Source organism: Xenopus laevis, chromosome 4L (genome assembly GCF_017654675.1).
Source record: "Xenopus laevis strain J_2021 chromosome 4L, Xenopus_laevis_v10.1, whole genome shotgun sequence".
Lineage (NCBI taxonomy): Eukaryota > Metazoa > Chordata > Amphibia > Anura > Pipidae > Xenopus > Xenopus laevis.
Window position 1 is genome coordinate 10,911,670 of NC_054377.1, and position 23,005 is coordinate 10,934,674.

A 23,005-nucleotide genomic window follows, 5' to 3' on the forward strand; every position below is an offset into this window, starting at 1 on the left:
AACACTGTCCCCATTACTATACTACTCTCTAGCCATGATCCCTGTCCATGGTACTGAACACGGTTCCCATTACTATACTACCCTATAGCTATGATCCCTGTCCCTAGTACTACACATTGTTCCCATTCCCATGTTGAGTGTCCTATAATAACGAATATCATCTCCCCAGCCCAAAAGGCACAGCAAATGATGTGCTAAAAAAGTGCCAAAATGCCTGCTTTGTGTCCACTTTATATTTATACCCATTGAACGGAATGCTGAGGGTTGCAGTTCAAGAACAGCTGGAAGATTGCAGGTTGCAAATCCTTATTCTTCCTGCATTGCACCCCCCCCTTTTCTTCCACATCAGCCTAAATGGATTTAACCCTATCCCTTGAGTGTCTCCTTTTATTACAGCCTATACTAAACAAGAGATGACCAGAAATGGACTGGTGTACAGGTATTTTTATTCTACAGCCTGCTGATAAATAGCATTCCTTCCTTGGTGTATATTAGTCTCTATACAGACACTACATTTACTCTCATTTACAGTCCCTATTCTCAACCCGTCGGGTCAGATCCCCCTCTCCTCTACAGCCTAATAACAACCCTTCCCAACACTTCCCTCCAGTGAAACCAACTGCACTCAGATGTCCAACGTGACCGACATTTCAGCGCAGGGAGAGAGAATCAGGCTCCAATTAGCTCCCCCACAGTAATTATGTTAAAGCGCTGGGAGAAGGTGGGAAACAGGAAACGATTTATAAGCAAAACAAGCGTTTGGCTCGACATGTCAAACCCAGTGACTGATATTAAACAGGAGACGCTCACATTAAGTGCCTCCCCACAAACTGATGTCTTGCCCCCGAACACGCCGCACGGCTGGGGAAGACGACAGTGTCAAAACATAAAAATACATTTTAATAATGGAGGATCTCAGCAATTTATTCTTCTGTCATAAAGAATATGCTGGGTCTGAAGTATGTTCATTTACATTAAAGGGAAAGTTCCCTTTTATGTCTCAAATGTTGTAGATAAACAATTGTAAGCATCTTTTCAATGGCCCTTTTTTTATCTATCCCATATGGTTTATGAATGGCTATCCTTCTAATTTTATGGGGGTTTTTTTCAATTTGTATCTAAAATGCTGTCCGGTTGTCAAATGGGTCACTGACCCTAGCAACCAATAAAATAAATTGACAGTAAGGCTTCCCTGGTTGCTAGGGTATTTAAACCCTTGCAATCAGCAGTTTAAATGATTAAAGTATAAGTTGAAGAAGAAGATAGATCAATGGCAGATTTTCTTACAATAGTGCTGTCTACACAAGACTAGAAGTAAATTTTAAGGTGAACTGTCCCTTTAAACACGATCAATTATAAACTCAAGTCAGATAAAACTGTCGGGTTCAGGTATGGACACAGTAAGTCAGATTCATGCAAGTGTCAATATCCATTTTAATAAGTGACCGTTTACAACTGCAATGGGTTTGCTTCTTCTGCATTGCTAAGCTTTCTTACCTGAACCACTTTGCTTACTGATACTGTTAAAATGCTCAAGTCGTGGTCAGGACTTTAAGTCTAGTGCTGTCCTAGGCACCGAACTTCAGCCAGCCCCTCCCCTCTTGCCTGTCCTGCACCAATCACGGAGGAGTTTGGTATCCCTCCTCCCCCTCAGCTCCACCAATAGGTTTAACTTCAAGTGTTGGGCAGTAGTCTGGGCGTAGGGTTCTTTTATACCATCTATACTATACTACTTTTTATACTATAACCTGAGGACCACCCGTCCCATAGCTGCTGCCCTAGACATGGGCCCTTTGGTCCCTATATAGAAAATATAGGCCCCTGGGTCCCTACATAGAAAATATAGGCCCCATGGTACCTATATAGAAAGTATGGACCCTTGGGTCCCTTTATAGAAAAAATGGGCCCAGCTGTTGGACTTGCTCCATCCTGGAGGACCAAAGCTTGGAAAATATGAAAGGAGAAAGTTGTATAAATAAAAACAGACATTCCTATCATTTGGAGCTGTCTGGATAATAGGTTTCCGCATAACAGATGCCCTACCTGCAGTACATGATATGGTGCATGTGTTTTTTACGCCATGCTGTTTACTATTATACTACCTGGCTACACACAAGGAGTTAACCCAGTTGGTGCCTGGTTTATTGCATTAAAATATATGATTCCATTCATTCATTAAGCGGCGTTATTAAAAAATCAAGTGAAGCAGATCTGCGCCTAGGGATGAAGCTCCTGATAATGATGATGATGAATGGAGGCCGTTTGATTCACATTGTTTTTCTCTCTGGAAAATTCTCCCCCACTTGCTGCTTAAAGCCCCCCGGCTCCCTGTCTAATAGAGAGACAGCAGGTAAGGCGCTCATTAACATAGACACCAGAAGCCTCAATGTACACACTGCACGAGGGAGATCACAGATGTACGTAGGAGGCAAAGGCTTTAACACAGCCCCTAGCATAAAGCATGTATGTATTGCCAATGCTCTATCCCACCATCCCATCCTCCATACACTAAATATGTGCAATGCCCTGGAACTTGCATCCCTGCTGAATCCAGAGCACTTCCTGGTTTCTAGGTAAACTTCCCCTTTAAGTTCACTGGTTCACAATCGCCATGTCACCTGACATCAGCTGGAGGCTGTACCCAGTGCTGAAAATGCCTGTATATCCCTTATTCATGAGGCTATGGAGTATTACCCCAATATAGGTCAGCAAACAGGGCTACACTTGATCAGTCAGCCTCCAAACCTACTAGCCCACACCTCCTTGCCAAGTCCTATCTGTGACATCATGACTCCACCCTCTTGACACAATCCCGCCCCTTTATGTCACGGCTGGTATAATTCATGCAAAAATATAGCATTTCATGGCTGTCTTATTGTGGATGTAGAGGGGGTGGCAGTTATTTATATACAGCAGAATGGCCATATTATAGTCCTCCCGCTGTCAGTAGGTGCTGGGAGTTGTACAAGGGGTGTAACTGGGCAACACTGGCCTAAGGTTTTACTGTCATCATCTACAAGTCCAATGCCCACTCGGTCCCCTTGGGCAGTTGGTCCTGTCAATTAAATAGAAAGTGGCCCCAATGAAATAAAATTTAAATCCATCTAAATTGCATACATGGCCACCCCTAGATCCTACTGGCCGAGCTCCATTACATCCAAACCCCACCCATGATCCGCCCAAACCCTACCCACTTCCTTCCAGTCCAGCCATTAGTAGACAGGGGGCGGACCTACTGTTGCATTATTATCCCTTATTCCCCCACCCCTTTAATTGTTGCTCTGTAGGGCTCTACTCATCACAGGGCAACTCCCCAAACTCCATCAAAATGGCTTCATTCACTATTTACCGCCTCCCCCACCCACAATCTCATATTACTATTATACTATTTCTTTTTCCTGTTCCCCATTTTTTCTCTTTGCTTAAAATATTAGCAAGCTTAGTTCCATTATCCCTTGGCCACCGTGCTGCACACGACTCGTGATTCACGCTGTAAAAATAATTCAGAATTAAAAAAAAAAAGCCCAGTAACACCAGGTTATCCGGAGGTGTTTTATTTCAAGCAACAAATCCCACAGAGAGAAAAGTTCTGTCCGTGTAGGTGGGGTGTTAGCAGGCAGCACAAAAGCGACGGCTCGGGACTACAGACCGGCTCTTATTTCTATATTAACGATCAATAAATTGGTAAGGCACCATTTAAATTAGTAGCTTGCAAGCATCTTAACCTTTATATTTCTTTATTCATTCATTACCCATTCTGTGCTATAATATATGGCATTCAGCGCTCTCTCCTGTACTGACTCATATGTACAAGTATGAGCTGGCACCTTTTTGTGCCCTACACTGACTGACTGACTGACTGACTGACTACCGGCTCAGCCGACAGTTTTCTGTGTATAGCAAGCTTCACTATAGATAAAATTGGGACAAATAAATTATTACAGTAAATAATTCGGGTAACAATCTGCTATAGTTCCAGGGGTACCCAGGGCACAAATAAGCACTCACCCCAAATCTCCCCCTAACTGGCCTTCAGGCTGGGCCCCCTTAGCTCATAACAAGGTTACAGATATATAGAAACATTGGGGTAACAGTCACCCTGATATAGTTCCAGAGGTACCCAGGGCACAAATAAGCACTCACCCCAAATCTCCCCCTAACTGACCTTCAGACTGGGCCCCCTTAGCTCATAACAAGGTTACAGATATATAGATACATTGGGGTAACAGTCACCTTGCTATAGTTCCAGGGGTACCCAGGGTACAAATAAATACTCACCCCAAATCTCCCCCTAACTGACCTTCAGACTGGGCCCCCTTAGCTCATAACAAGGTTACAGATATATAGAAACATTGGGGTAACAGTCACCCTGCTATAGTTCCAAGGGTACCCAGGGCACAAATAATCACTCACCCCCAAATCTCCCCCTAACTGGCCTTCAGGCTGGGCCCCCTTAGCTCATAACAAGGTTACAGATATATAGAAACATTGGGGTAACAGTCACCCTGCTATAGTTCCAGGGGTTACAAGGGCACAAATAAGCACTCACCCTAAATCTCCCCCTAACTGGACCTTATAACAAAGTGAATGTATAAATAAAGTCGTATAAATATTTATAAACAAAGAAATATAATAGGGACAATATTTACAATAGATCCTGTAATCGTGACTATAGTGCAGTTTTCCTTTAACATTTGACTTGCAGTTTATAGAGCAGTCTCTGAGCATAATTATATTGCATATAATATATTCTAGGTCCATGACACAGATTCACAGTCCCATAGGATAAGGCTTAAGGACCCAATTTTCATTTTTAGATCAGCGGGTCAAGGCTCAATCAATAACTCACCTTCCCGTAACTGTGTCAGATGTAACCGAGCATAAAAGCACAATCCTGGGGTAACTTATTTTCAATAAGCTTTTTGGGGTCCCCCAGAGATCAGTTTTTGCCAGTCACATCTTGCCCTAACCAAATGAAAAAATGTGCCAATGGTCTTCATGAGGGACACCCCTTATTTATCATATTTGTATTCTCCCTCTGATTCAGACATTGACTTTCCAGCACCCCCTCTTCTCTATCTGCAGTCTTGCAACCCCCCTCTCTGTTCAGCTGCAGTTCATTCCAACTTCCATACATAACTGTTCTGAGCCAGGGGTGTCCCAACTCATGACCTCCCCAGGACCCCTAACAAAGTAGATTTCTGGTTATATAATCACTGCACCTATACATGTGGTGTGGCATAGCGGGTGCAGACCAATGGAGAGACCTCAGCTCCTTAAAGGGATCCTGTCATCGGAAAACATGTTTTTTTAAAACGCATCAGTTAATAGTGCTATTCCAGAAGAATTCTGCACTGAAATCCATTTCTCAAAAGAGCAAACAGATTTTTTTATATTCAATTTTGAAATCTGACATGGGGCTAGACATTTTGTCAATTTCCCAGCTGCCCCTGGTCATGTGACTTGTGTCTGCACTTTAGGATAGAAATGCTTTCTGGCAGGCTGCTATTTTTCCTTCTCAATGTAACTGAATGTGTCTCAGTGGGACCTGGATTTTACTATTGATTGTTGTTTTTATATCCACCAGGTTATCTTGTGTTAGGGAGCTGCGATCTGGTTACCTTCCCATTGTTCTTTTGTTTGGCTGGTGGGGGGGGAAGGGAGGGGGTGATATCACTCCAACTTGCAGTACAGCAGTAAAGAGTGATTGAAGTTTATCAGAGCACAAGTCACATGACTTGGGGCAGCTGGGAAATTGATAATATATCTAGCCCCATGTCAGATTTCAAAATTGAATATAAAAAAAATCTGTTTGCTCTTTTGAGAAATGGATTTCCGTACAGAATTCTGCTGGAGCAGCAATATTAACTGATTCATTTTGGAAAAAAACTTTTTTCCCATGACAGTATCCCTTTAAAGGGACCCACTTCCAACTCCTTTACTGATTAAATCCCATTTTGGCCACTGTTCTAAACCATTTTGTCTCAATAACCCCCCAGGCTTCAGCTGAACCCGTACTTCCAGCTATTTAGAATGACACTAGGAAAATCTCACAAATTGCCTTCTATTTCTCCTGCCTCAAGCGCCTAAATAACAGTCTGTCGCTCCTCAGCCTTTAAATGTGCTCTCTTGGGTTGGGCCAGATCCCACAGCGGAGGGGAAGGGAAGCCTGGTTTGCCTTATGCCTGAGGACATGCTTTAAATGATTCATTTAATGATAAGCAAGAGCCTATTGGACGAGGCCTCCCATTCAAGCTGCTGCACACTAAGGGACGCATTCATTACAATTACTACACAATGCAAAAGCCTGCAGATAAAGGGACAGCAACACCAAATACAATGAAATGGCACTTACATGTTAACATATAATAAATGCATTTCAGTACATTTGACAATCCTGTGAAATTTATAGGCAGAATAATAGTTTTTCTTGAAAAATTCCTTTACATAATTTTTTGTAGGTCCAAGTTATGACTGTGTGTGCCCTGCTGATGGTCATATATGGGTTATGGTAACCATACACTGGCTGACCTTCTAGTTACCCACCCAACTGGCTGACCTTCTTGGTACCCAACCAACTGGATGACCTTCTAGGTACCCAAGCAACTTGCGCATCTTCTAGGTACCCAAACAACTGGCTGACCTTCTAGGTTCCCAACCAACTGGCTGACCTTCTAGGTACCCAATCAACTGGCTGACCTAGGTACCCAACCAAGTGGCTGACCTTCTAGGTTTCCAACCAACTGGCTGACATTCTAGGTAACCAATCAACTGGCTGACCTAGGTACCCAACCAAGTGGCTGACCTTCTAGGTTCCCAACCAACTGGCTGACCTTCTAGGTACCCAATCAACTGGCTGACGTAGGTTCCCAACCAAGTGGGTGACCTTCTAGGTACACAATCAACTGGCTTACCTTCTAGGTACCCAACCAAATGGCTGACCTTCTAGGTACCCAACCAACTGGCTGACATTGTAGGTACCCAACTAACTGGCTGACCTTCTAGGTAGGTAACCTTCTGAACCTCTGTGAAATGCCATCAGCCATTAACTGCACACGTTCCTCCACCCTTCATTTCTGAGCACAGCTATTAGTGGCACTTTTCACAGCACACAACTCCCTGGGTGCTCCCATAGAGATAGATACAATACATCATTTCCAGCAAAAGAATTCAACTGTAGTAAGCACAATTCTGCAGGACAAATTAAGGTTATATTTGGCCTTTAAAATAACCTACAAACAATAACAAGTCAGCGTGCGGTCAGTCGTTAAGATAATGAGCTGCCCTACGTACAACACGTGATCTTTCCCAACACACAGGCAGCCTTAGCCCTTCTGGGCTCTGTTCATCGTCTTATTATTCCGACTCAGTGCAGATTTTGTTATTTTAGGATCTAATTAATTGCAATCACTACAATCACATTTAGCCACAATAGCCTATCTACATAGTGGTGGATCAATGTCAAAACAGATCCTGGGGAGGTCACTGAATCCTCCAACAGCTTTAGGCTGGCAGCATAAGACTAGCAACTGCCCAAAAGCTTTGTAGGTGGATATGGTAAAAGACAAGACTTGCAAGAGATTGTAAAAGCTTGAACTGAAAATGGACAAGGATATCTGTAGGAATCATGGGTATTTGGGTTATGAATACAGGCATAACCTGTTAATAGCGTTGCTTGAAGGTAGCTTGCACTGCTTAACAAAACTTAGAACCTTGAAAGCCCCTAGATTGAGAATAGTAGTTCTCCAATGCTATAGAATGGCACAAATCCATTGGTCAGGTGGCATATGAAAGCCCCTAGGTGCTCCATCATAATGCACTGTTGAGTAGTTCTTGGATACTATGGGAATGGTGCGTTCTCATTGGGCAGATAGATAGGAGGGTGTCTATGGAGGCAGAAGATCACTGGGTTTTTTGAAACACCTTTCAGATTGTCTCACTTATGGAATGTAGAAACCTTATGTAATATGTGGGTTGGTAGAGAACTTGCGCTTAGTTAACAGTTCCTAGCACTGCTACGTTGTAGTGTTGGGGTCGGTATTAGATTAGGGTCACTAGAGCCCACTAAATACCAAGGGCCTACCACTCTGGCCACTGCATTGATTGCAGGAAGAGGGCTTCAAATATTTCAAGTCTTAGTTGCCACCAAGTTCTCAATGCTCCGGCACACACAGCAATGTATAATTTCATGCAATTTTATCTTCAGACTTTACCAAACATGATTATTACATAACTTACGATACCATGGCAACCAATAGGTCTTCAAGCCAATCCAGCCCTTGGATTTGCTTGGGTATCATCCTCTCTGGAACCTAGATAGAAACCTACTGAGGACTCATCTGCAAACCTCTGATTTTTATGAAAGTATTAACCCGTCCTAGAGCTGGCAACCAACCCAAATAAAGAAATGTAATAAAAATACTCAATGGTAGGGTTTCGAAAGCACACCAGCCCAGTAGATTGGAGCTACGTAAATAAGCAGGCACGGGGGCATGAAGGTAACTGCTTCAGCCGCTGCTGCAGAGGGTTAATGCAGTGTGAAAAATACGCAGCTAATTTTAAACCTTTTCTTCCCATGCAACAAAACAAGCAGAGGATGTGCAAGTGCACCGTGGAAAGCAGCTGCTCTTTGTCGCTGTACATCAGATCCCCCAAAGCCGAGAGATAAGTCGGAATTACTGTTTATCCCTAAAGGGAGAAGGATTTCCTGTCCAGTTTAATTGCACAGGAAAACAGCACAAAACAGTCACAAAACAGCATTCAAAGCACCTTACAGTTGTTGGAATTTGAATATTGGTAGACACAGAAACTGGAGAAGATGCTGGGAGGGTAGAATGTGAAGGCCCCTAGACTGGTGACTCATAGGTAAGGTGCTGATAGGACAACATGAGTAGAACCCTGTGTGAGATGAAACCACTCGACCGTGAGGCAGGACATCAACTATTAAACAGAATATACTTGCCCAAGCTTGGGCATATGACCTTAGTCATGCCCTCTGTACATCCTTGGTAGCTGGATTATGAGAAGCACAGAAGTTGACTACAGTTGACTACAGCTGTTCTGTTGAATGCTTATAGCCTTAACATTCCTGGAACCTTAGGTGGAGTCTCTATAAAGAAGATCCCTGGCCTCATCAGCCAAAAGAACAAGTTTTCTTAGTATGGAGAACGTTGGATAGCATTGTTGAACTTCTCCAAACCACAATTGGATCCAAGTTCTGCCCACAATCATCTATCCTCATGTTGCCCAGGATAGATACAACAAGACATGGACATTCAATGTATTTTCAAACCCAACCAACAAACAATTAATGCACAACTATGTGAATTTCTATCCCTAATATCTCAAAGAATGTTATGTTGCCACCTGCATGTTCTAAGGGGTAAATGTAGAAGAAATCTCAAGCCTTGTATATAGTCAAATGTTGGTGGTCATGTTCCCTTTAAGGTGCCACCTTATTTAATAAGCAGATCAAAGCCTATAAATGTAGCATAAAACAATATTTCCCCTAATTTCTTTGTCTGTTCATCTCCGACACCCTTCAATGCCTTTATAACATTACATGGGTGCTGAGATCTGTACCCTCTTGTTGTAATTTTCTTCAAAATATGGTGAACAACCTCAATGCCCCCCCCCCCCCCACTACTATACAGGTAAATAGGGTTCATTATCAACAAATCATTTTATACCAAATATTCTAAGATATGATTCATCAAAGCCGCCAAGTCTACCTAGCGCCTTCCATGATCGCTCCAACAGCTTGCTTCCTGTGATGTCACCAAGATCACGGATGATGTCATTGTGAGCCACAGGGAAGGAATATGCATGGATAAGTATCTAGGCACTTGGAATAAATCAGACACATATTTACTTTTTACTCGTTTTTCGGATCACTTAAATCACAAGAATCTCACTACAAAACTAGGCCAAGCCCTATTTAAAGGGACAGTACAAAATAGTGCATATTGTACCTATATGAAAATAAATATTCTGTACACATCTTGTCTACCTTATTATACACATAACTGTTCCATATACGTATGCCATCCACTCTGTTTCTCCCCCCCACCCCACTCCAATAGCCGCTGGCTCAGCTCTCTGTGTTATTACACCTCTGGCATCAATATTCCCTTCCCAAGAATAGAGACAGGTAACATATTCAATAAATCTGCAGTTTATTCAGAGAAAGTGCAACCGCATTCCCTCTCCTGCTCCCCTGCCAGATTGCAGCAATTACCTTTGGCAAGCATGGATAATTATAGAAACATCTTTAAAATTATTATATTAAAAAAAAGTATGTTTTTGAGATGCCCGGGACCTGCACACACACACTCGCATGGCATGTGCGTGTAATTATACAGGAATAATGTCGGAAACCTAGCAACGCTCTCTGTACATTTACTTAGTTGAACCATCCACTACACAAACTGGCACAGACATACACACTCCAGCTCCAGTGTGGCTCACAAACCTTTCTGGCCAGAGGATGCACAGCCCATCGGACTCGGAGAGATCACAGCTTTGCAGCCCCTTGCGTTTTAAATGGCATTATCCGACCCGAGAGGTCATCATCTTGTAAAGTATATAACCTTGGCACCGGTTAAAAGTGGGCCAGCCTTTGATCCTGTGCCAACCGCCATTGTCTTTGTTCTGGAGATCCATCTTTTGCCGGCCATATTAAAATCCAGCGTTTAACACATGCTTCCTAAAACCTCCGTTCTCATTAACTTGCAGACAGCTGCGCACGGGATGAAAAACAGCCAGGGATTAACTTCTTTTTTTTTCCCTGTTCACAATCGGTTTTAATCTGTTTCACTGACCCCCTCATCCTTGGTATGCAAGAATACATACGAAAGAAAAGGAACGGATTTATTTGGGGTGACAGAAGTTGTCATTAGCAGGAATAAGGGTTAAAGTATCGCAATGGTCTCTGATCCCCGAGGCCGGTGCGGTCAGTCTCATAAATCAGCCCTGTTTTATCCAGTGGATCCAATTGTGGGTGAAAGTGTGAACACCAGTGGAATCTTTTAGATGGGTGCTCCCCTAATTTTTACATGTAGTATGTGATTTTTTTGCCAAAATGCATGTTCAAGGGCCACATTAAAGTAGAAGGATTAAAAACCCATCGAGTGGCCAGACTAGGGCACCCGAATACAGGGGTAGGGTCTCCCCCAAATCTGGGACCGTGTCTCCCAACGCCACTATGCATATGCGTTGCTGGGGAAGGGGGGGGATGTTGTCGAGGTGACAAGCCATTCTGACGATGGTGCCTGGCCAGCTTGGCCTGGCACTGCCCAAATGGTTATAATTATTTCGCAAAAATTGTTACTATACCCGAGTGAGTGGTAGAAGGTATCTGGCCACTCTAAACCATTGAGGGTGCCATCTAGGTTTGTGCAGAAGCCACTTGTGCAGAAGCCATGTGCCTGTAGTTAATTTTTGCACATGGAAATTGCACACCTACCACCTACACCTAGTGTTGCCACCTTTTCTGGAAAAAATACCTGCCTTCCAATAAATTTTTCTTTTTCCCTATTATTAACATTGGGATCAACCATCATTTTTACCAGCCAGGCCAGTAAAATACTGTCCAGGTGGCAACTCTACCTGCACCCAGGGCTGCCATAGGAGGGAGGAGGACTGAAGCCAAGGGCACTATGATGGGCTTGTAGGTGGTGCAAGCAGGGTTTTGGATGTAATTTGGGCATGTTCACGGCAGATCAGGGCTTTGTGTTTTTCATTGGTGCCCCATTTTACTTGTAGGTAGGGTTGCCACTCGGCCGGTATTTTACGGTAAAATACCTGCCAAGGCCGTGGCCGGTATTACAAATTTACCGGCAATGTAGCTGCCGGTAAATTTGTAGTACGATTAAAAGGAGCCCTCGGCCTGCCCCAAATCCGCTGGAACTTACCTTTTCTTTTACTTCTTCTTCTTGCGTCCGTGTCGTGGCCCCGCCCCTTTTGACGTCACGGCCTGCCCCTTTTGATGTCACGGGCCGCCCCTTTGTTTCCCCGCCCCCCACCAGCCGGTAAAGCATTTTAAAAAAGGTGGCAACCCTACTTGTAGGGAGGGCTCACCATCCAGGATGCCCAGATGACCCATGGGGGTAGGCCCCTGCAAACTTAGTAGTATTGAGCCTTATGATGGCAAGCCCTGGCTGACCTGAATAAATCCGTTTAAAGGACCAGTAAATTCAAAAAATGTAATTGTTTTAAAGTAATAAATATATAGTGCAGTGTTGCTCTGCACTGGTAAAACTGGTGTGTTTGCTTCAGAAACACTACTATTGTTTATATAAACAAGCTGATGTGTAGCCATGGGGGCAGCCATTCAAGCACAGGATACACAGTAGATAACAGATAAGTACTACTATAGTTTATATAAACAAGCTGATGTGTAGCAATGGGGGCAGCAATTCAGGAGAAACGGCTCAAATTATACAGCAGATAGCAGATAAGCTCTGTAGAACATAATGGTGTTATCCACTATTTAACCTGTGCCATATAGTCTTTTTTTAATTCCCACCATTGCTACACAGCAGCTTGTTTAAATGAACTATAGTAGTGTTTCTGAAGCAAACTCACCAGTTTTACCAGTGCAGGGCAACATTACATTATATTTGTATTACTTTAAAACACTTTCTTTTTTGGTGTTACCGTTCCTTTAAGAACCTAGCATCTCCTAGAATATTCAACGAAGAATGTACGCACACCTTCCAAAAAATGTTCTCTTTATTCCAGTGTTATAAAATACATTGATGTTTCGGTTTTGGTCTGAAACCTCTCAAAATGTTCACTGTTGCAAATTCTTAAAGGTCCAGTAACATCAAAAACATTTTTTTTAAAAATTTGTTAGTATACATTGAAAAAAAAAACCACCAAGACAAATTAAACCGCAAAGTCTTTATTAAGAAATTACTTACCGAAACTCCTCTTCAGAAAAGGCGATCACGATCCATTGTGCGGCGCTCGATTTGTCCTCCCTGCCTTCCTTATAAGAGATAGCCAGGGAGGAGAAATCAATCGCCGCATGATAGATCATCGCCCTGAAGAGGAGCAGAAGCGGAGTTTGCCAAGTCTTTCTTAATAAAGGCATTGCGATTTTAATGTTTAACTTGTGTTGTTGGTTTTTTTTTCAATGTATACTAACAAATTTTTTAACATTTTTTTTGGATGTTATTGGTCCTTTATCTTATAAAAGATTTAAAAAAGGCTATTAATCAGCCCTAATATGACTCTATGTTCCCTATTGGCAGTGGAGTGAATCTAGGTGCTTTGAGGGCCAGCAATGGCGCACAGGGACAACATGGCATCCAGTCCATGGCCCTCTATATCGACAGCCATGTTTTAGACGCATCATTTAGCACACTACCTGAAAGCAAACACAGAATAGCTGCTCTACCCCCTTTAGAACTGTTTTACTTTAACAAAAAATCTCTCACAGATTGGATGCTTGAAGCTGTAGTCCAACAGCAAAGCTGTAACTCATAACTTGTACAAGGTCAGGGAGGCCCGAGAGCAATATGAATGCCTTAATCATCTCATGTCATCCTATAATCCCATGATCCAGCAGCTTCTCTCTAATACCTGAAGATTGGTATTAAAATACCAAGCAAAACATGTTCTATCATCGGCAAACTCCCTGCTCAGGGTCCCTGGAGATGAGGACAGATGCCGACATAGGAATTACACACAAGCCTTCCTAAATGGAGTCAACATCAACCTTCCTTGGTCTTCTGCAATCAGTGCAGGACAATCCTACTACACGTTAGTTCTCCAGGAGAAACACACGCCAGTACCGCACACAAATGGAAGCCTTTCATGTATGATTTACCAACACTGCGGATGTTCCTTATCAGAACTGGAATGCTGGTTTAGGACATGTATGGTGGGTAGAGATCTCAATGTGTTTTTCAACAATGTGTAGCAACCAACAGGGTTCCAAAGAGGCTACATTTTTGGTGCCCGATCAACAGACAAAGCTTTGGCTTCTTGACTCATGGAACAAACAAGCTACATTTGGCCTGATGCAAGGGTTGGACTGGGCCTGCGGGACACTGGGGAAAAAAAACTAGAGTCCCGGCCATCGTAGGCCCTGCCAGCCTGGATCTGCTCCCACCTGCCTGGCGACTTCTCCCCACCTCTACCGAAAGAAGAAAATTACAGGTATACGCTGGTTAGGACTGGGTGGAGGCGGGCAGATGCTGAAAGGGGGCACAGAAGTTGGCGGGGGGGTTCGGGCCCCAGAGCAGGTGTGTGCGGGACCTTATAAAGCAGCCCCGGTGGGCCTAGACCCCCACCCAGTCTGACACGGCCTGCTGCACCTCTAAAAGGATTAACATAGGGTCAATAAACCCCAAATTCTTCTGTGACTTTGAGGCCCTTTCTGTGGATTCAACACCCAGGGCTGAGCTACATAGCTTCCAGCTGTTTTTTAAATTAAATATGTACATTCAAGGGGAACTAAAACTATAGGTGGATTTGGCTTCTATTAAATGAGGTTAAATGATCAACTTTTTGTAAAATGTATAAAATTATATTCTGAGACGATTTGCTATGGGTCTTTTCTTTTTTTGTGTGTTTTAAAAATAAAATGTATTTAGCTTTATGTTCATTGGCTCCCAGTTGGGAATTTCAGCATCCATATTGCTGCTAGGGTCCAAATGACCCTAGTAACCAGGCAGTGGTTTGAATGAGAGACTAGAGGATGAGATGGGGAGGGGCTTATTAGAAAGATAAGCAATACAAAGTAACAATAACAGTATAATTGTCGCAGAGCAATAGTATTTTGGCTGCTGGGGTCAGTGACCCCCTTTGAAAGCTGGTAAGGGTCAGAAGAAGGCGGCAAATAAGAACTAGGCTATAACATACTAAAAGATAACCTGAAGGTGAAGTAGGGTTGATGTCTTCTACTGGCCACAGGCAGACAACATTGTATCATAAGAGTCATGTTGCCCGTAGAGTTCATTCGCATGTTCTCACTGCACTCCTAAATTCTCAACAGCACTCTGAAATTTTTTATCTCCCATCAGCCACAGTCTTTATGTCATAAGCCTCTTCATGATATACTTGAGTATAGAAGTAAAGAGTACCCCAACCTACCAAAGACTTGTACCAACCTACCAAAGACTTGTACCCCAGCCCAATGAGAACAGAGAACCTACCACACCTCCAATGCCCAGTGAGACACTTGTACCTGAGAGATCTGCACTATGACAATGACATTTATTTACTCACCGATATCAGATTCCTTGTGGTTCTTAATAAACTCGGCAAGTTCAAAATTTCCAGCAATAATAGCAACCTGTGGATGAAAAACATAAAAATAGTTTGTGATCGTGTTTTGTCTGAAAAATAATCAGAGTTGATGGATATGCGTCTGTCTTGTATATAGAAAACCAATCAAAGTGCAGTAACTAGATGTCAGTTGACCCAACAGCAAGTTCAATTAAGGGACCTCTAAACATTAGTAAGTTGACCTATTCTACTAAGATATATTGAAATTGCTCATTAATTAGGCTCTTACTGGGCCCTCAACATTCCTGAGTCCCCCTGAAGACTTTGCTTCCACTGTCTGGAGCAGTGGTGGGTAGGGGACAATCCTGAAGGCCAGCTAGGGGAGATTTGGGCAGAACATCTAATTGCTCACCTACATAGACCTGTAGCCCTGGAAATCTAGTCTGTAGGTTGAGGCAAGATTTGCGCCTGGCACTTATTTGCCCCACCAGAGTACCAGCTAATTGGTTGTCCTACTCTACCCTGAGCCCTACCACATTGAAGTTCCTACCTATGGTGTACTTGGGTGTACTATGACAGGATGCTAGTCTGTTACTTATTAACTTAATTTACAGGTCCCTGTTACCCCTACTTTTCTAAAGCTAACCTTGGATCCTTGGAATCCTACCTCCACCTCAGATCCTCTGACAAATCCACCTCCAGCTAAGCTGGAATCTGGAAAGAGGTGGAGCATATATTCTCCAGGGTTGGACTGGGCCAGTGGGACAAGGCAAAAAAAAAACCTGGTGGGCCCTGTGCCCAGACTCACTCCTCGCCCATCTGAGACTCCACCCTGGCCTCCCCCAATCATGGCAGCAAAGGAAAAAATAAGTCAGGGGGTAGCAGCGTTGGCGTGAAGAAGGCCTGAATGGGGCCACGGGCCTGGCTGGTGTATGTTGGGCCCTGAGGTAGCAGCCCCAGTGGGCCCGAACCCCCAGTGCAACGCTGATGTTCCCTCCCTTTGTATAAACTAGTGAGCAGGAACTGGTACGGAAACCTTTGGCCAATGGGGAATACTTACCTCACTCAGGTCATAGGTTATTGCCTGGGGACTTACTGAGCAGAAAAGGGAAAGTTAACCCCATGGGTGTTCTATAACTTACTACATCTCTTTGGTTGCTATGGGTTATTAGACCAGATTTAAAACTTCAAATAGTAGTAAAAGGCACTAACTTTGCCCAGGGGCAGTAACCCATAGAAACCAATAAGACGTTTGCTTTTAAACAGGTGACCTGTAAATTCAACCTGCTGATAGGTTGCTGCTCCTGGGCAAACATAATACCTTTTATTACTTAACCCCCATTTGCTGTTAAGGACAAGATTTCTACTCCTCCTATAGCCAATGGCACCAAAAAGTCAATGGGAGGCCATTTAGGGTGAAATATGGAAATGACTGCTACAAACCTATTCTATCTATAACCTAACCCTAAACTTCTTAGGGGTGCCTCTGCCCCGAGCCTAAAGACTGAAAAACATCAGTCCTCTATCTTAATTATTGCTGTTGCTCTTCTTTTCTCCACTTGCTTACTAAACATGACAAACTAATTATAATGAGCCGAAGGAATATTCCCAGCCCCAACAAGCTCCATCAACTCTGGGCATTTGCTAATCATTATATTAACACGTCGCTATTCAGCAATAAAAAAGCTGGAATGTCACCGAACCATCGTTTCCATTGCCCCCCAGGTGCTTAAAATAAAGGAATATATGGATATAGATATATATATTGGGTTTGTTTGGTAAATGCAGAGTGTTTTTGCCGCTTTTCAGAGAATAATTTGATATTCAGATATATCTTTTTCTCATTGTTCCAGACCACAAGGGCTAATCAAGCCTCCCTAAAAGGCTGCGTTGCTTTGAATCAAATGATAATGAGTTGTGCAGAAAAGAGGCGCATCCTGCAGCATCGGGGAGCGACGGACCTGACAATGCTAAGTGCTGAAATGTAGGGAAATCACAACAAACAGCTGCTCGGATTCCATTTAGGGGCGATCGCTGACTTACTATTCCGCACAGCTGATTATCCAGAGTTATTCCAGGCACAAAGGACTTACTACAGCTGGGGAAATCAATCGGGGATAAACCAAACATACGGATTCAAGAAATTTTAAAGGGTCCCTGTTCCTTTAATGCTTCCTTTTGGGGTAGAGGGGGATATTTGGCTACCATCGTTTTCTGGTATATGTCTGTACACGGGACTAGGGGTAGTTGTGATAGGACTAGATGTCAGGGGGCTGTCCCTACTGAATTCAGCTTGAGGAATATATATCTAAATTACTAATCAATGTAACAAGTAGGTTCAAGATAGGCTCCTGAATGTTCCCCAACTAGAATCTCAGCCATAAAGCAGGACAGGACTGCTGCTTACAATGGGGATCAGATAGGGTCTGTGCAGCCACCAGGACAGAATGTTCTGTTATACAGATAGCTAGAATCTCAGCCATAAAGCAGGACAGGACTGCTGCTTACAATGGGGATCAGATAGGATCTGTGCAGCCACTGGGACAGAATGCTCTGTTATACAGATAGCTAGAATCTCAGCTGCCATAAAGCAGGGTAGGACTGCTGCTTACAATGGGGATCAGATAGGATCTGTGCAGCCACTGGGACAGAATGCTCTGTTATACAGATAGCTAGAATCTCAGCTGCCATAAAGCAGGACAGGACTGCTGCTTACAATGGGGATCAGATATCAATCTGACAGGTTTTAAAATCCTATAGGGAGACAATACATTGGCCCACGTGAGCAAATCAGGCGATGAGGGCTAAACAAGTGGCTCTTTGGGTGTATGGACAGTATAAGTCCCCAATTATGCCAGTGACACAAGGGGCCTTTGGTTTGCTCAGAAGAGAAATCCAAGGTATTGCATTGCTCCTTGCATTTACAACCCCTTTTATTTCCTTTACTCCATTGTGCAACAGTGCTGTAATAACAACACCAACACATGTAACCAACAACCTCTGTTTTATTTTTGCAAGTTAAAACCCCAAAACACTGTACGAGTATATATTTGAGTTTGCAGAGGATTTTGTGCATTCCTTCAGCAAACGGACAAAGAGTTAAAGCCGCATGCTACCAAATTAGCCCTAGGACTGTTTTCCTGGATGTCTAATTAACAGCGCACGGCTACATCACAAGCACAGAGCACAAGCAGCAACTTTACCCAAGGGGGACAGGGTGATTATCAATGGCTCCTTTCTGTGAAACCAAGCAGATAAAAACAGATTTAGTGGATCAATATCCAGGCGGTCTCTGCAAGTGCGGAGGCCCAGGTGCAATATTACAGTGTTATTGAGTATATATGCAGCCTATATAGGGAGCACCCGCTCTTGCTATCTCTGATATATACAATGTACTCCGGGCGATGCAGAATCATAACACGTCAGATCTACTACGGCAACATTTGTTTCCAGCAGCAAATCAATTATTTTTTTCCCCTCTGCCATTTGGAGTCCAAATGCTGTGGGTGTTGGGCAACTCCCAGAATCCACTGAAAGCCTTTGGCCACAAGTTAAAGCTCCAAAAAACAAAAAAAAAATTGCTTGAAGGCAGCAAGGAGTACATGAAGGCAATCCATAGTAATTCTTATGGGTCACGGGCTGCAAACCTGTTTACGGCGTAAGGATTTACATTGTTTGGGCCCCAGTCTTCGTACAAGATGAGTCTCATGCACCCAGAGGCAACAACAGAGTTGGACTGGACCACAAAGATACGTGAAACAAGGGCAAAACTTAAGGTGGCCATTGACGCAAAGATCCACTCGTTTGGCAACATCGCCAAACGAGCGGATCTTTCCCCAATATGCCATCAACAAGCATGGCTATATCAGGGGTAATCTGATTGTTCGGCCGTATGGCCAAACGATCCGATTACGATGTGCCATGGGCTCCGGCGGGATCGGTCAGGTCAAAATCAAACCTGACCGATTGACCAAACGACCGATCTCCGCCGGATGAAAGCTGTCGGCACTCCCCACACACAATCCGAAAATCGTACGAATCCTTGATTCGTACGATAGGATCTGTGTGTCTATGGCCACCTTACAGAGGAAGCAGACCCTACGGCTGCAGGGGGACCCAGAAGGTCTAAGGGTTCCATGAGCCCCTAATTAATGAGGAATTTTAATATATATTGGTAAAACAGGACAACCTCTGGATATTTTGGGCACCTTAAAATTATGTTTGCCATGAAAAAGTCTTGTTAGTTCCACTGCCTGACTGCCGGCTATTCAGCATCAGGAGAGAGAAGGCCTTGGCCAAAATATTTAGTGGCAGGGGCTGCAGGATAGGAGGGGGTTTGTGCCGTGTGTACAGGGAATCTGCGGCTGTCCAAGGTGGGTCCTAGAAGTTGGATTCCCACTGGACCCACAGTACTGCTGTCCAACACTGAAAATTAGAATTTTCTCTCCTCCCCTAACACCCAGAGTAATAAAACAATCAATGCTCTGGGCATTGGCATCATATACCCAAACACAAAGCAGAGGGCGATTTTTGTGGCCAATTAGTAATCACATTTTCTAAACAGAATTCTTAAAGGTATATCATAGGCAATTGCATGTATCTTACCCCATAAAACATGGCAGGGAAACTCCCACTGTGAAAATGACACAACTCGACCACAATTAGGCTGGAATTATGGGGGGGCACTGCATTATTGGTAAAAAACATGTGGCAATGTGCCTCTAAAATTGGCCTTTGCACGCGACATGGCAGTCTAGTGTCTTCTTGAGATGATCACACAACAGGACTACAGGTCACCATAGGTTGCAAAGTTCCCTTTGTATTGAACAAGAACTAGCTGCCCTCAAATAATGGACATTTTAATGGCCGACAACCCCTGGTGATCAAAACTCTGTGCAATTATCCCCCAGAATTTCAATACACTTGAAAACATTGGGTAGCTTTTCCTTTCCACCAACAAAAACCTTCTTGCCTGTGCTCATTTCAAAAGCTCTCTAGTAGGGATGGGCGAATTTGGGGAAATTTTTTTGACGCACGTTTTTTTTTTTTTTAGATGCACAACAATAAGTCTACGGGCGTATTTTCTGCGGCGAAAAAATTTGTCCATCCCTACTCTCTAGACATGTTGGCGCTTCTAAGGGCACAGACACATACGAAGATTTGGGGAGATTAGTCCCCCTGCAACAAATCACCTCTCCTTCGGGGGACTAATCTCCCTGAAAAGCCTTCCCACCGGCTAGAATTGAAAATCGACGACGGAATGGAACTCAGAGTGCTTAGTTTTCCAAAGGCGCCTCTCACAATTTAGATTCCAGCCGGCGGGAGGGCTTTTCGGGGAACTTAGTCACCCAAAGAAGAGGCGATTTTTCGCTGGGTGACTAAATCTCCCCGAATCTTCGCGTGTGTCTCTGCCCTAAAGAGAACTTGTCTAAAGTAAACAATAAGAAATCCCAGATGCACCCACAGATCTACATTGTCTATAATAATCTTAAACATGATAGCACCTGAGAGAAGCCAAATGCTTGAGACTCTCCTGGCCTCCTACTAGAGATTGCTCTGATGTAATGGAATATCTCCTGGAGTTCCATTCTGGTGGAGGACATTCTGCCACGTAAAAAGTACTTAATGTGGCAATCAAAGTGTCCTTCTGCTCGGACATCAGCTGTCTGTTCAGTGGAACACCCTAAAGCCACTGGTTGAGATCCACTCAAGAACATAGACGTCAGTAAAGGTAATTTAGAAATGCACCCACAAGTGGTCTAAAATACATGCAATGGAGTGTGCCTATTAATGCAATTGAATAAGGTACTTGCATCCAAATATAATAATGAAATGGAGGGACATCAAACCTCGCTCTGTTGGTGGAACTCCAACCATTGATCAAAGTGAACGTAGAGGAAGCCTGGCTGGAGGAATACCCTGGAGCGGAGTTGTCAAGTGGATGAAGTTCTACAGCATAAACGGCAATGCCTTATATAATTAAGCTTAGCTGTTGCCTTCCAAGATGCTCATGGGTGTCACTGTTGCCTTCAGTGATATCTTATTGCTTCTTTATTCTAATGTGAAGGGACCACTGCCTCGCTCCATTTCCTTCTTCTCTTTCTATATGTCCTCTTACCTCAATGAAATCTTTATCAATGCATATTCTCCATTAGCAACGCAGCAATAAACCATAGAGTTTCTACATAAGTAGGAGGTGCTTTGGCCGGAGTGGGGTGCAGTGGTCAAAACCAGAAGTCTTGTTGCAGTTGGGGTTCTATGTAGAATGCCTTCCATCGTGGAATCTAATGAGCAAGCTTGTGTGGAGCATCCTTGAAAGCTCCAGTGTTTGTTTGTATTTGCGGTTATGTAACGGAAAAGATGGCAAGATTGGAGAGCAAACCTTCTTCCGAGCCAGATCCTCTATATACTGAGTGAGTCTAACACAGAAGTACATTTCCAAATAAGTTTCTTGCCTGTTATCAGATCTGATTAAATTACCCCTGCAAGATGAAATCTACCATTGCATTTACCATGGCTACGCAGCTTCCCTGTATCTAGGGACCTGTTACAAGGGGATCCCCCGTAATGCAGTAGAAAATAACAACTAGAAACAAGTCAATTAAATCAACATTAGAAAGAAAATAAAGCAACAGACCTGTTTAATCTCTACGAGTGTCACCCCGGCAGGTAGAGGAGGCGGACTGACTTGGCTGCATCCCCCACATTGCGTAAATCTCATATATATATATATATATTTATAGCAGTGATAGGGATCTGGCAGCAGAAGATGTACTGTATATAGCACATCCCCAGCCTTCTGAATTATAACACCTTTAATGTCCCCGTTATTTATCTTTTAATTCCTTAAAACCCCCAAGCAAGGCCAATTTGTACCCCCCAAAATGATGACCGTTATCTGCCGAGTCCCAGGAGGCTGCACATTTTTGTGCATCAGCAGCGCTGACGGCAAGTTTCTTCTATTGACCCAACGGATCGATTGTAAATGAACCAGCAATTGGATTAACCGCTCGGTCAGTGGATTGTTATTCCACAGTGGCAGTGGAAGGGTTAAATGCTAAGTAGCTCATATACTGGCGCAGAAGTGCTCCAATGAGTAAGATTTCTGCCTCAGATAAAAACTGCTTTGATGGAAGGGAATATTTACCTTCAGTTGTTGCCGTGCCGGCTGCTAATGTTCATCTCACCCATAAGTCTCTCGTACCCTCCACCGAAAAAAACTCTACACTACTTCTCTCCACCGCCGCTGCTGCTATTCACTGACTTTCCAATAATGCCCAACTTACTTATTAAAAAGTGAAAAAAAAAAAGTCTCTTAGCAACGGTTTCTTACTCCTTATAATGTTTTTAGCTCCTCCAAATATGAATCATTTTTCCATCTGTGCTTTGACAGTGAGAAGACAATGATCCTAAAATAGTCTTCAGATGTCAGGTACTGTATATCTCAAGAATAAGGCAAGACCAAGGCATTGAGAAATGAGTGGAGTTCCCAGGCTGCGGGTGGGATGTGGTCTGTGGCTCTTGGAGTCCATAAGGCTAAATGGAATTCTTGGGAACCCCCCCCCCCAGTAGATATCAGCTGTCTAAGAAAGGCATATTCAATCTTCAGAAATTATGTAATAGATTTGCGTGACCTCTAAGGCTTAATGCAGTGTTTGTCAAACTTGAACATCCAGCCTTTGGTCATATTCCTACTTGAAGGTCCATCTTTTGGACATATTCCCCTTTGAAGGGGCAATATTTGTAAAAAAAATTTCCTTGAAGGTCC

General features: G+C 43.5%; 1 protein-coding gene across 13 annotated transcripts in view; it reads right to left on the reverse strand.

Moving 5' to 3' along the window:
* shank2.L (SH3 and multiple ankyrin repeat domains 2 L homeolog) overlaps positions 1-23,005 on the reverse strand; it is a 278,112-nt gene that overhangs the window by 151,016 nt on the left and 104,091 nt on the right. For all 13 annotated transcript variants that reach the window (XM_041589410.1, XM_041589409.1, XM_041589416.1 and 10 more), the window contains one exon: positions 15,238-15,304. In XM_041589410.1, coding sequence (XP_041445344.1) covers positions 15,238-15,304 — 67 coding nt within the window. The remainder of the gene's footprint in view (positions 1-15,237; positions 15,305-23,005) is intronic.